General features: G+C 44.1%; 1 protein-coding gene across 1 annotated transcript in view; it reads right to left on the bottom strand.

Annotated features, from left to right (window-relative positions):
* The window catches only part of ITFG1 (integrin alpha FG-GAP repeat containing 1), a 172,990-nt gene that overhangs the window by 37,520 nt on the left and 120,577 nt on the right, over positions 1 to 14,893 (bottom strand). Inside the window, exons 13-14 of the mRNA XM_084813044.1 lie at positions 7,696 to 7,739; positions 3,931 to 4,009 (exon numbers count right to left, since the gene is read on the bottom strand). Of these exons, the coding sequence (XP_084669170.1) occupies positions 3,931 to 4,009; positions 7,696 to 7,739 (123 nt within the window). The remainder of the gene's footprint in view (positions 1 to 3,930; positions 4,010 to 7,695; positions 7,740 to 14,893) is intronic.

Genomic DNA, 14,893 nt, shown 5'->3' with positions numbered 1-14,893 from the left:
TGGTAGCCATACACCTCACTTCCTTTGGTAGGGGCTCCCGAAGAAGGACCCTTGAAGATGTTCTTAGGGTCCGGGCAGGTAAATATGGGGGAAAGAGATCCTTCAGATAACATTCAAAGCCCTAAACAGTTTGGGGCCAGGTTAATACCAGCACTTTGAATCGGGCCCAGACATGGACTGGACTTAATTCCTTGGAGCAGAATATGAATTAAGTATTAACTACTTTCAAATCATACTAAGGGTTGTGCTAATGGAATAGACACTGCTAGTGGATCACATTGCACACACATGCATAGCCCCCTGCAAACCCTCCAAATCTGTACCAGAGGGTTGGGATCCCCAGAGCAGATTTGGGGTGGGGGTCTGCATGGGGGAGAAGGGGAAGGAAAACTCATTTTGCTAGCCAAAGTCTGCTTGCATAATGTTGGTTTTAGCCCTATCCCTAGATTAGAATTTGGTTTCTGCTAATGCTGAGGAAATATGAAATATATTTATAAGATCAATTTTTAAGCCATCAAGGTTGCAAACATTTGCAGTTTTTACTTTAGAGAAAAAGATGTATGATTTATCATCTCACCACCCTAACGTTCATGATCCAAGATTTGATCCACTTAAATAAGCCACATTCTTTGCAAGCTAAGCTGTGCTGAAGTCCTCATATCTCTACAATGAGGCTTGAAACTCAAAAGCCTGCGCTCCTAGATGTAACAATGCCATTTCAAAAGCATTCACCCCAGATGGAGGCAGTTTGGATGTTCTTTAGTTGCGGGTATTTTAGAAGCACAAGTGACTCATATGAATATGGTGCAAAGCTGGAGTGATGTAGATTTCAGATGACCTCTTGAACAGAAATCTCATCATGGGTAAAATCTAAATGTCTTGTTTCAGATGGCACATCCATCACAAGCTGCATGAGCTTTTGAAAGAATTGCAACTAATGAACAACCAAATTAGATCGAAGTACAATGCTACGTCACTAAAAGATTCCTGTTATTGATCATTGTCCTAGTTAGTCTATGTATGTCAGTTCACTGTAAGTTTAAGCAGCCTTGCCTCCCAGGGAGCTTAATTCTCTCATGATTCAACCTCCAGGCTAGTTTTGTACCTCTCCCTCTGTCCTTCTATCAGGGGGACAGGTTTTTCTTACCATCTGTGTGCTAAAAATGTTTTATTAAAAGCCAACATGATTATAAAACCACCCAGACTGACAGTTTTCATGCAGAGAACCAGTCTGTTGCCAGTTCTGAACAGTTAAAATATGACCACCCTGTATATGAAATGCTTATTATAATCTGCTTAATTATATGGGTACCTGCAGCCAGCTGTTCCACAACACTGTATACTTTTATGGCATCAGCTCCCTTGAAATATTAAGATTTGCAAGCCTGAGATTGTGCTGAGTCTATTATTATTCATAACCAGTACAGTGAAAAAATAGAGAAAAAGCTACAACTGCATAAACAGACCCAATGAGTGCAATTAAGCCCCCCAAAAGGTCATGATACACTTCATTTAAAGCTGCCTTAACCATGTACTCCCTGCCCTCAGAAGGAGGCCAACAACTGTTAGCTTTCCTCCCGTTTCTTTTTAAAAACCTTTATCCATTCTCCTTTTCTTAAATAAATGCACATAATTTTTCTGCCAAGAAAAGGGGACTCATTTGCCTCAAGTCACAATTCTTGGAGAATACAATTATAACACAGCTATGTATATTCATGGGTCATCACAGCCTTTGGCTCTTAATAAAGAAGTGGTTCCTAGCTAAGTCAGTATAGAATTCTAACTGTGGTGAGTGAATTATTGGGGGGACTTGAGTCTGCAATGCGCAGGCTTATAGCTGTGTAACACTCAGGGTGGGGCCTTTAACAAAAAACCTTAGGGTCCTGAAGTAATCTATATAAGGAAACCTACGTAATGAAATTTTGAAAACCAATTTAAAAAGAGAGAGTGTTATACTGTGGTAGCACTTTTTGAAGTAATTTACTAAAAGTAACTCCCCTCAAAGGTACTGATTTTAGTTTTCTAGATTTGTATCCCGCCCAACAATCCTGGAAGGAAAGTCAGGCCACAAAGTGGAGCTCCATAGTTGAAAGGGAATCAAACCTTGGTTTCCCACATCCAGGCTCATCATTCTAGTTCACTGTACTTTTCTGGCTCTCCAAATAAGCGCACAATCCTGGAAAACTCTGCTCTCCACACTAAAAGACGCTGGACTGATTAGTCACATAAACAGAGTCTAGCTAGCTACCAGCAGAAAAATTAACAGCAAATATGGTTTTTACAAGGGTTTTTAGAAAGTTGGCCACCATTTCTTCCTTACACTGATGACAACAAAATCACAGTCCTCAAACCAGAAATATAGAAAGGTGCTTATGTGATATAAACTTTATAACAAATAGACACCTTTCTGTATTTTTGATGACCCCACCCACTGATGTCATCCAGCATGCACAGGAGGAGGTGAGGGGTCATCTAGCTCCCAGCCCAAAATGCTTCCCCACCCATTATAAAGCCATATTTTGTCACTGTACTCTTGTGAAACAATTCAAATGCTTAAGTTATGTTTGTTGAGGGTGATGGGACAAGGTATAAAGGTATTCCTCTTAATAAGAGGTATAAGCAGTGTATATTTTATGAACAATGGCTCTTAAGCTAAGACTATTTTGTTTTCTTCTTATACATATGCCACCCATTATCTGCACTACTTGTTAGGTTATTGTTAACTTCAGAAAATTAAATAAAAGTAAGAGAGCTCAAGCTGGAGTTGCCATGTTAGGTTCTAGGCCCAACATCAACCATTGTAACATACAGGCTCTCCAGATGAGGTAAAATAGTGGCTCGCCAATAAAAAAAACCTCTGCCAACTTTCCTTAGAATGTGCTGAATTCTTATAGGCAAAAAAGCCCTCTGTCACATCTGTATGTTATTATCATTGCCTATTACACTCATATATTTCCATAGTGGGTTTGGGAAATATGGGTCAAATTTTCTCCAATTCCCCTTCCATGAGGCTGGGGGATGTTGACCTGGTGTTGAATGGGGTACGGCTACCCTTGAAAGACCAGGTCCGCAGCCTGGGGGTCATTTTGGACTCCCAGCTGTCCATGGAGGCTCAGGTGTCAGCTGTGAGCCGGACAGCGCTGTATCAACTCCATCTGATACGGCGGCTGCGCCCCTTCCTTCCCGACCATCTGCTCCCATCGGTAGTACATGCCCTGGTCTCCTCTCGTTTAGACTACTGTAATGCGCTCTACGTGGGGTTACCCTTGAAGACGGTTCGGAAGCTGCAGCTGGTACAGAACGCGGCGGCTCGCCTGATTAAAGGCAGCCGCCGGCGAGATCACATCACTCCAGTGCTGAAGGAGTTGCACTGGTTACCAGTTGTTTTCCGGGCCAAATTCAAGGTGTTGGTTTTGACCTTTAAAACCCTATATGGTTCCGGCCCAGCCTATCTTAAGGAGCGCCTCCAGCAACACCAGACAGGCCGCTTAACAAGATCAGCCTCGGATGGCCTTCTCTCTGTCCCATCAGCTAGGACAGCTAGACTGGTGGGGACAAGGGAGAGGGCCTTTTCTGTGGTGGCCCCCACTCTGTGGAACTCCCTCCCTAGGGAACTCCGTCATGCCCCCTCTTTAATGAGCTTCCGTCGTGCATTAAAAACGTGGTTGTTCAGGCAGGCATTTGGGGTGGGTTAGGGTATTTTAAAAAAATATTTATGGTAGAATTTTATTGTTTTAAATTGTTTTATGGTGTGTTGTGCATCGCCCAGGGTGGCTGGGTGGCCAGCCAGATGGGCGATCGATAAATTAAATAAATAAATAAATAAATAAATGAACTTATTTTTCCTACAACCCCTCTCCTACAACCCAGGTTGATGTGCCCCACTTTAGGAAACTGGTGTCAAAACCAGCCAGCAGAAAGAAGTCTTACCTGAACCATTTTTCAAGTATCCATTTGCATCTACAGTTGTATACATAATATAAGGTCCAGGCTGATTCACACCAAATGGCTGGAATGAAAGATAATGTATTGTATTAATCACCATAGGAAGAATTAAAAAAACACACGAAAAGACTGCCATTCACAGTGTTGGACATTCTACAATGATTTTTTGTTGAGATTCTGAGACTAGAAGACAAGTTGTTTTCAAGCTACAAATAATCAGGAGGGGTACCTATTTCTCCCTTTCAATTCATTCCTGTACACACTCTTCTGAATGCGTTGTGATTGCACACAGAAAACAGCAATTCCGAAGCATTCCAGCTCTAACCTAGCCATTGAGTTTTGAGGTTGATTTGAACAAGAACAATAGCATTTAAAGTCACAAGTCCAATCTGGTGTGGGAAAAGGAACGTTCAGAGTTCTTTTTAGCCAGTGGTGCAGAAAACAGTAAATGTTTCCAGCAGTGATACTTATTCTCATCAGCTAATGCAAGTCTAAAAGATGATTGACTGCAAGCTGACAGTTTGATAAGAACAGCAGATGCTAGAAAAAGGGCTTAGGCTAGCTGAAAATCAGTATGGTTGCACAGCAATTTTACAGGGTTTTTAGTACTGGGTATCTCTTTTTTAGGACTTAAGAGATGCCATGTTGAATGGCTGGAAATTCAGAACAGACAAAAGGAAATACTTCTTCACACAGCACATAGTCAAACCATGCAATTACGTTTAAGTAATCAGGTAGATTTTCCGGGGGGAGTTTGGGAAGCCCCACCCTATAACAGGATCAGAAACTTTGCGAGTTTGGTCTTCACCATACGGTTGCGTGGAAACACTTCATGCCACGATCAAAGGACACCTCTGAGGATCTCAGGAAAGCAGTTATTGCTGCTCATCAGTCTAGAAAGGGTTGCAAAATCATTTCTAAGGATTTGAGGCTCCACCAATCCACTGTCAGACAGACAGTCTACAAATGGAGAAGGTTCAAGACCACAGTCACTCTACCCAAGAGCAGCCATCCTACCAAATTCTCTCCAAGAACAAACTAGCGCATCATCCAGGGAGTCCGAAAGAAGCCCAGGAGAGCATCCTACGATCTGCAGGCTCCTCTTGCCTGGGCTGATGTGAGTGTTCATGTTTCACCGATCAGGAAAAGGCCGAACAAGAATGGTGTTCGTGGGAGGATAGCCGGGAGGAAACCACGGCTCTCTAAAAAGAACGTTGCTGCCTGTCTGAAGTTCGCTAAAGATCACACAGACGATCCCCAAGACTTCTGGAACAATGTTCTCTGGTAGAATTTTTTGGCTTCAATGAGAAACGTTATGTTTGGTGAGAAACAAACACTGAGTTCAAACAGAAGAGCCTCATCCCAGTCGTCAAGTGTGGTGGTGGGAATGTCATGGGCCTGGATGGCTTGCCATCATTGACACAACCATGAATTCTGCAGTGTATCAGAATGTCAGGCCATCTGTCCATGAGCTGAGGCTGAACCAAAAGTGGGTCGTGCAATAAGATAATGATCCTAAACATACAAGTAGATCTAGAAAAGAATGGCTGTGGAAGAAGAAATTCCATGGTTTAAAATGGCCTAGTCAAAGTCCACACCTAAACGCTATCGAAATGTTGTGGCAGGACCTGAAGTGAGCTGTTCATGCAAGGAAGCCCTCAAATGTCACTGAGTTGAAGCAGTTCTGTAAGGAGGAACGAGCCAAAATTCCTCAAAACCGATGTGAGAGACTGACCAACAGCTACAGGAAATGCTTACTTGAAGACATTGCTGCTCAAGGGGGTGCCACCAGGTACTGACTCTAAAGGTTCACACACTTTTTCACACATGGATATTGAATGCTAAATCAGTTGTGGATAAATAAATGTTGAAAAAGCATCATGTTTGTTTGTTTAATCAGGTTATCTATTGTTCTTTATCTAGCATTATGGGGTTAGAGTAAGATCTAATAACATTTTAGGTTGGAAATATGTGACAATCCTAAGGGGTTCACAAACTTTTTCTCACCACTGTAATACTGGATATTGCTTTGTGTGTGTCTGATAAGGAAGCTACGCTGTGACTGCACAGATTCTGTCTTAAAGACCAGCACAGCTGGACAGCCAGCTCAATCAGACATTTAACTTCTCCAGGTGGAATGTTATTGTTTACATGTGGCCAACCAGCCCACACCAGAATGAATGCTGATAGAGTCCTAAGGCCAGTTTAAATGATGAGCAGTTAAACCTCTTGGCTCCCAAAAGAGTGGTTCTATGCAGCTATGGAATTCTAGCTCACAAATAGTATTCTCTTATGGCAGTAACACTCAGTACGATAAAGAAGTAATTCAGAAGTCAAAATCATTATGAACTTCACGTATGCCTCCTAGAGAATTTAATACAAACGTGAATACAAGTCAGAAGGACAAAGCATATGGAAAACAGAATATCCTTTACATTTATTTCCTCCAAGCGTCAAGACAGTGGCAAGATACGTTACCTTTGGGAAGGGAGAATAAAGAATAAGGCAAATCGTTCAAGAAGACTTGATCCTCAAAGTCCAAAGTAGATAAGTGAGAGGCAAACATTTCAACTACACACTATGCCTTAGGGACCTAAGCTGTCAAGTGGGTAAGCCTAAAAGTAGCTCTCACAAACTGGGCCTTGCTGACACGACTTTTAAAATTATTTCTTTAAAATGTTTGTTCAAGTTTTATTATTTGGAGGATATGTCACATGATAGAAAATGGTCAATGAAAAGGCAGAGCAAACTTCGTAGAGTTACATATCTCATTTATTTATTTATTTATTTATTTATTTAATGCACTTTTTATACACCTTTCAAGACTACAGTCAAGCACACTGAATAATCAGTGCTGTGATCTAAGGCCGTGGCTCAGTGGTAGAGCACCTGCTTTGCATGCAGAAGGTCCCAAGGTCAATCCCCGGCATCTCCAGGTACGGATGGAAAAATTCCTGCTTGAAACCCGTGAAGAGCCACTGCCAGTCAGTATCAATAATGGTCCTAGATGGATCAAGGGTCAGGCTCAATATAAGGCAGCTTCCTATGTTCCTATCTAGCAAACACTTTTACACATGCATCAGTGTAATGGAATTTGCATATGCAGTGGGGTTTACCCTCCCCATTTGCTGACTACCCACATGCTGACCACCCACAACTCACGTGGCATTGCAAGCTGCTTATAAAACCTGGTTGTGTTTTAGGAAGTACCTTGTGATACAGTGAGTAGGGGAAAGGACCAGATGTCTACGAAGAAAAGTTCAAAATGCCTACAAAAACAACCCACAAAACAAAGCTAAAAACTCCAAAACGTTGGAGTCCTGGTTCTTATGAATTTGTGAAGTATTTATGCCTTCCCATACTTTTTCAATATTGGCAAGATCTTGTAGAAAACTGTCTGAGTGATGGGAAATGGTGAACTTTGATCTCCAAGAATTATGCAGATTTGCAGAAAGAAATGGAAGCATACAGTTGAATATCCAGTTCTTTCCTTCAAACTTATTTCTCAAGATTTTTAGAATTGCTTCTTGGCACACATTTGGAAATAAGTAACAATTACATACAATTGAATTAAAAGATAAACTTCTCCCACCCAGGACGAAATGGCTTTGTTATAATGACGTTTAATTTGCAAGCTATGAGGGCAAAGCTACACTTCCCCCTCTGTCCACTATCTTTTGAAAAGGCCAAAGAGTATGTGGATTTGGGACACCAAACCTTTCCAATAACAGATTTTAGGAGTAGACTTACTGTTATCTTACGAGGACAGTCATTTGAACAAAGACCACTAAGAACTGTGAATAAAACAAGAGAGGAAGGCAGTAGTTATTTGCACTGTGAACAGGATTACTTTCGTCCAGGAGTGAGCAACATATATCTTCACTGGCCTTTTTTACCCCCCTCCCCCATTTTTGCCCCCGCTACTATGCCACTGAATTTACTGCTGAAATTCAGCATGGTGGCAGCAAAAATGCAGCAATTTCTCTTAAAGGAACTTAGGGAGCATGCACTTTGTTTTAAAGCAAAATCATGCTCCCTGAGGGCTTCTGGGACCATGATTTTGCTTTAAAACAAGGCATGTGCCCCCTATGCACTTTCTTTAAAAGAGAGTCACTTTTAATACCACTGCACTGCCAAATTTCAGTAGCAAATTCAGTGTCAGTGGGAGGGGTGGGGCTCCCAGTGGGTTTGAGGTGGGGGTGGGGAGATAATTGGCCTCTGGAGCCCCAGAAGTTGTTCAGCCCTGCTTTAGTCTATGCACATCTCCCTGCAAACTTAAAAATGGTTGCACAGGCAAAGCATTGGATTTCCTTGATAAAGTCCTATAAAAAATTAATTACTGTTGTCTGTCTCACATTAACATTTAAAAAGACATTATTGATCTCTCCAAATTATGCTACTTTGCATAATGAAGACATTAATTAAGCAATCACTCTTCTATCACACCTATTTCCTGATTGGATAGTGCAGTCCCAAAGGTAGGCATAATTCTCATGTTAAGAATGAAAAATAAAATTCATGCTAAGAATATGGGTCTGTAAACATTCTTCACCATGCTTATTTTCCAACTGTTGAATAAATACTCCATTAATTATTATTTTTCATCCTTTTATTATTATTTTTATCACAATGTGTATCCCATTCTTCCTCCAAGTAGCTTAGGGTGACGTACAGGGCACTATGCTATTTTATCCTTGCAACAGCCCTGCAAGGCAGGTTAGGCTGAGAGAGTGTGTGACTGGCTCAAAGTCATCCAGTGAACTGCTTGGGCATTTGAACATGGGCATCTGAACACCCTTAAATTCCTTTCTTAACCTTCTTGCAATGCAACTTTAATTTTAAAACACTGGCTCACATCACCATTTTTGTGCTTCCCAGTAGTGTTTAACTAGTGGTCCCATCTGCTTTATTATTTTGAGAAAGCTTTATATTAACAGAAGAACCTGATCCAAATATGAATAAGACTGCACTCAAGGAATCATTGATGCAAACAAGAAACAAATCATAGTGGGGTAAGTGGATAGTACTGTTGGGAAAATGCTTGCAAGATCTGGGTTCAAAACCCAGATCAACTGCAGACAGCCTCTCTGTCTGATCCTCCCCACTTGAACAGTGACAGAGGCAACATTTACATTTGAAGATTTTGTTGAAAGGATGATCAGGGCTTTACCATTTATAACACAAACTGCTTTAAAAGGAAGCTTCCTTTTCCTTCCTCTTCCAACTCATAACAGATGCAGCCTTAGGTCTCACCTGCACTAGATGAGTGTCATTTGCTTGCTTGCTTGCTTCTAAACAAAGAAGTTAAAAAGCACTAACAGTTTTGGGGCAGGGAGGAGTACAAAGGGAACAAACACCTGAGGAAATGGCTTCCTGACCATGGAAAATGAAGAAAAGGCTCATTGTCAGCAGCTACAAATTAATGTCTCATTCACTGTTTCCTTCCTTCCCTGCTTCTTAATACCTCCAAGAACATCTGTTCCTGAAAGCACTTCATCTTTGTGCCAAGACTTAAAGCTGGTTCAACCATGGAACATGCTGTGATTAAGCAGCCAATTCCTTAATAATCTAGTGCCAAAGCTGGGCATCTCTGAAAGAAGTTTGCCCTCTATACAGAACTGCTCTTTTTAAAAAGTAATTGGTGGGTTTGTGATTTTAGACACAAGGAACATGAATACCACTTTAGAGGGAAATGATAGAGAAAAAGAAAAGGATCTCAGGAGGGTGTACACCGTTATTCTGGACTTATTATATTTTCAAACTTTCTATAGCATCTTAAATATAATATTTAGGTCACATTTTTTCCCCAGTAGGTATCTGAAGAAAGGAAAGCTGTATTTAACTGAACAATTTTATTACATACTCTACTAAATTACATCATCTTGCACACATCAGACCTTAAGTATTCAGTGAATTCTTTTGTTTCCCTAGTCAAGTGATGTAAGCTAAAGCGATGGTAAAATGGGCTCAGACAGTGAGGCTAGGAGCACTAAGTGCTGTGGGCACTGTTGAAGCTAAGCAGGTACTGAGGTGACCAGTGGTTGGATGGGAGGCTACTGGGAGCATCATGTAAGCCATTCTGCACTTTCTAAAGGAAGAATGGTATATTTATTTAAAATGCTTGTATATTGCCATCCATCACATTTGCTTCCAGGGTGGTTTATAAAATTTAAAATACAGTAGACAAAGTAATACAATAAATAGAAACCAACAAGTCGAACTCAGAACACTTAAAATGCCAGGCTGAATAAGTAATGCTGGTGGCCAGGCAATATTCCTGAGGGAGGGAGTTCCATAATTGGGGTGTCACCGCTGAAAAACGCCTCGCTCAGGTTGTCACCCATGTCATCTGACACAGACACTGGAAACAGTAAACGATCTAAGCGCACAGGCAGGGAGTAGGTCCTCCTTCAGGTACCTGCGTCCCATGTCAATTAGGGCTTTAAATGTAAGGACTAGCACTTTGAACTGGGTTCAGGAGCAGACTGCAAGCCAGTGAAACTCCTAAGACTGGTAAGATATGATCTGAACAATCATATATTCAGGCCAGAATGTTGGCCTGAATCATATGAATCATATGTTCAGGCCAATGTTGGGGGCCAGAACATACCGAGGCTGGGTGGCAGGCGCTGGTGGAGTGCTAGGGGCAGGCCATGCCAGGTAAGGGGAACAAGGGGGAGATTTGTAATATCTGTCCACTGTTCCGGGCCTGTCCAGAGCCAAAGGATGGTTGGGGGAGGCATGACTCCATCTTCGGGCCTTCATTTGCTGCTCTGCAATGCCAGGTCTGTTACCCAGAAAACATCCCTCATCCACGACATGATCCTGGATGAGGGTGCAGACCTGGCATGTATTACGGAGATCTGGCTGGCTGAGGCCACTGCTCCAACTCTGGCGGCCATGTGTCCAGCTGGATTTTCGTATGCACAGCAGCCGAGGGCTGGGGATCGGGGAGGGGGACTGGCTGTTATCTACCGAGAGTCCTTGGTCTTCACCAGACCCACTCTCCAGGAGACCAAGGTTGCTGTGTGCATGTACTGGAGGCTGGGCCCAAAGGGCAGTCTGGGGATTCTGCTCGTGTACCGTCCACCCCACTGCATGACTGACTCCCTGGCCGAGGTGCTTGAGGTGGTCTCTGATGTGTGTGTGCAGTCCCCTAACTTATTGGTGTTGGGGGACTTCAACATACATTCAGAGGCCATCCTCACAGGAGCACCTCAGGACTGCATGGAGACCATGGCTTCCTGGGAGCTGCACCATATTCTAACTGGGCCCACCCATGTAGCCGGTCATGCACTATACCTTGTGTTTGTTTCTGGAGAAGCGGGGAGTGATCTGGAAGTCGGGGGTATATTCACCACCCCCTTGTCATGCTCAGATCACTATCTGATGACATTAGACTTCTTGGTTCCACAACTCCTCTGCAGGGGTGGAGGACCCATTAAAATGGTCCTCCCCAGGCGTCTTATGGATCCGAATGGATTCCTGAACGCGCTTGGGGATTCTCTGAAGCACACCAACGGCCACTCGGTCGAGACCCTGGTGGGTGGCTGGAATGCCGCAATCACTGGGGCATTAGATCGGGTGGCTCCGAAACGCCCTCTCCCCCTGAACAGGGCTCGGACTGCACCATGGTTCAATCCGCAGTTACGAGCTCTGAAACAGGAGGTGAAATGGCTAGAGCACCGGTGGCGGAGGTCTCGTTCCAAAGATGATCAGACACGGGCTAGAGCTGTATCTTCAGCCTATCACGTGGCGGTGAAGGCAGCAAAAAAGGAATATTATGCTGCCTCTATCGCATCTGCAGAGTGCTGTCCCAGGAGGCTGTTCCAAGTGGTTAGCATTCTAAGGCCTCCTGTGAGGACCTGGCAAGGCACTTTGCAGATAAAATTGATCGGATTAGGAGTGTTACTCCGTGCGCTGTGGATACAATTAGTGAGCAAGAGGCGGCCTGTGGCAAACCAGTTTTGTGGGATTGGTTCCAGCTTCTTCCTTCTGATGAAGTGGACAAGGTGCTTTCATCTGTAAGGCCGACCACCTGCTTACTTGATCCTTGCTCATCTTGGCTCATTATGGGCTGCAGAGAGAGACTGGGTGAGGGGATCAGGGCGGTGGTGAACGCCTCCCTTGAGGAGGGCGTGATGCCATCTGAAAGTTCTGAACAACTTTCGCCCAGTCTCGAATCTGCCATTTTTGGGCAAGGTGATTGAGCAGGTGGTGGCGATGCAGTTGAAGGCACACTTGGAAGAAACCAATTATCTACACGCATTTCAGTCGGGCTTCAGGCTTGGGCATGGGACAGAAACGGCCTTGGTGGCCTTGGTGGATGATATGAGGAGGACTCTGGATAGGGGCGAATGCTCCTTCCTTGTTCTCCTTGACCTCTCAACGGCTTTCGATACCGTTGACCACGGTATCTTCCTGGACTGCCTGGAGGGGTTGGGCATTGGAGACACCGTACTGCGGTGGTTCTGGTCCTTCCTCTCCAGCAAGTACCAGAGGGTAGCACTGGGAGAGGAGGTTTCGGACCCGTGGCCACTTGTGGGGTGCCACAGGGTTCCATCCTCTCCCCAATGCTATTTCACATCTATGTGAAGCCACTGGGGGCTATCATCAGGAGGTTTGGGGTGCGGTGTCATCAATATGTGGGTGACATGCAGCTCTACCTCTCGTTCAAATCTTCACCAAGGTTGGCCGTAGAATCCCTGTCCAAATGTCTGGAGACGGTGAGTGGCTGGATGGGGAGGAATAAGCTGAAGCTGAACCCTGACAAGACCAAGGTACTTTTGGTGGGAGACAAGAGGAGGCTGAGGGATGCTGACCTGGTGTTGAATGGGGTACAGCTACCCTTGAAAGACCAGGTCCGCAGCCTGGGGGTCATTTTGGACTCCCAGCTGTCCATGGAGGCTCAGGTGTCAGCTGTGAGCCGGACAGCGCTGTATCAACTCCATCTGATATGGCAGCTGCGCCCCTTCCTTCCCGACCATCTGCTCCCATCGGTAGTACATGCCCTGGTCTCCTCTCGTTTAGACTACTATAATGCGCTCTATGTGGGGTTACCCTTGAAGACAGTTTGGAAGCTGCAGCTGGTACAGAACGCGGCAGCTCACCTGATTAAAGGCAGCTGCCGGTGAGATCACATCACTCCAGTGCTGAAGGAGTCGCACTGGTTACCAGTTGTTTTCCAGGCCAAATTCAAGGTGTTGGTTTTGACCTTTATAACCCTATATGGTTCCGGCCCAGCCTATCTTAAGGAGCGCCTCCAGCAACACCAGACAGGCCGCTTAACAAGATCAGCCTCGGATGGCCTTCTCTCTGTCCCATCAGCCCGGACAGCTAGACTGGTGGGGACGAGGGAGAGGGCGTTTTCTGTGGTGGGCCCCACTCTGTGGAACTCCCTCCCTAGGGAACTCCGCCATGCCCCCTCTTTAATGAGCTTCCGCTATGCATTAAAAACATGGTTGTTCAGGCAGGCATTTGGGGTGGGTTAGGGTATTTTAGAGAATGTTTTTATTGTAGAATTTTATTGTTTTAAACTGTTTTATTATATGCTTTGTACATCGCCCAGAGTGGCTGGGCAACCAGCCAGATGGGTGATTAATAAATGTAATCAATCAATCAATCTGTCCCAGTCTGAATTCCAGCAGAGGCATTCTACATTTACTGTAGTTTCCAAACAGACCTCAAAGGCAGCTCCACATACAACACATTGAAGCAAACTAGCTCCAAGGTTACCAGAGCATGGACAACCATGGCCTGTCTCTCTCTCTAACCAGCAGGGATTGCAGCCATAGCTGGAAAAATGTGCTCCATGCAACTGAAGCTACTTGACAAGATAGATGTGTAATAAAAAGACCACCATCCCCCATATGAACCTGCCCATATTTTACGATCTTCCTTAAAATGGCAGTATAACAATTGTATAAATCCAAAAAGTAGTCCTGTTTTCACCTGTGAAATATTTGAGGTGTTTTTATTAAATGAGAGTTTGCTAATGATTTGGGCTTACAACTTGCTTTAAGAGAAGATCTTAACTTTATTTCAGTTTAACCTTTAGGTACCCTACACATAAACACACACCATGAATTCTGTTCTTCAGAGGCTGAGGATCAATAGTCCTCATCACAGTGCCTGGTGATCCGGAGTATGTGTCTTATTGTACTGAACTAACTGTGCACTGGCCCCACCATAGCCTGTGTACTCAGAAGCAGCAAGGGGTATGTTGTATTGAAGCAAATTCTCCATAGCCCTGATCATAGAATCATAGATTCATAGGGTTGGAAGGGGCCTACAAGACCACTGAGTCCAACCCCCTGCTCAGTGGAGGAAGACTGATTCCCAGGCAGTCTCCCATCCAAGTACTAACCAGAGCTGACCCTGCTTAGCTTCCAAGAGCAGACGAGATCAGGCGCATCCAGCCCTTTGCTCGACGTCGTAGAATCATAGGGTTGGAAGGATCCTAAAAGACCATCGAGTCCAACCCCCTGCTCAGTGCAGGAAGCCTGATTCCCAGGCGGTCTCCCATCCAAGTACTAACCAGGGCTGACCCTGCTTAGCTTCTGAGATCAGACGAGATCAGGCGCATCCAGCCCTTTACTCCCAGCATAATTAAAAGCAACCCAACTCCTGGGCACTGGATAAAAGCTGCTGAAGACAGTATTTCACTTCTCTTTACCTTGCATATTTCCCCCTATCGATGAGAAGTGAAAGAAGTTTCCTGAGTTCATTTAAAAAAATACTCATCACTTGCACATCTCCATACATTTTATACAACAGAATACAGTTCCCACTATGAATGTTTACAGGTGATGGGACAAAAATGATGAAACAAGCACAAATGGACACATGCACTTGCAAAACTAAAGTGAATGGAACAACAAAGAATGCTTCAGACAAGGTTACCTGTGAAGACTGATAAAGAGAAAGGGCAAGAGCAAGTATAACTAAA

The sequence above is a fragment of the Heloderma suspectum genome, chromosome 8 (assembly GCF_057233095.1).
Source record: "Heloderma suspectum isolate Gila_16-S chromosome 8, 16-S_ref, whole genome shotgun sequence".
Lineage (NCBI taxonomy): Eukaryota > Metazoa > Chordata > Lepidosauria > Squamata > Helodermatidae > Heloderma > Heloderma suspectum.
The sequence above is the reverse complement of the archived record's forward strand: the minus strand, read 5'-3'. Positions and strand labels throughout refer to the sequence as shown.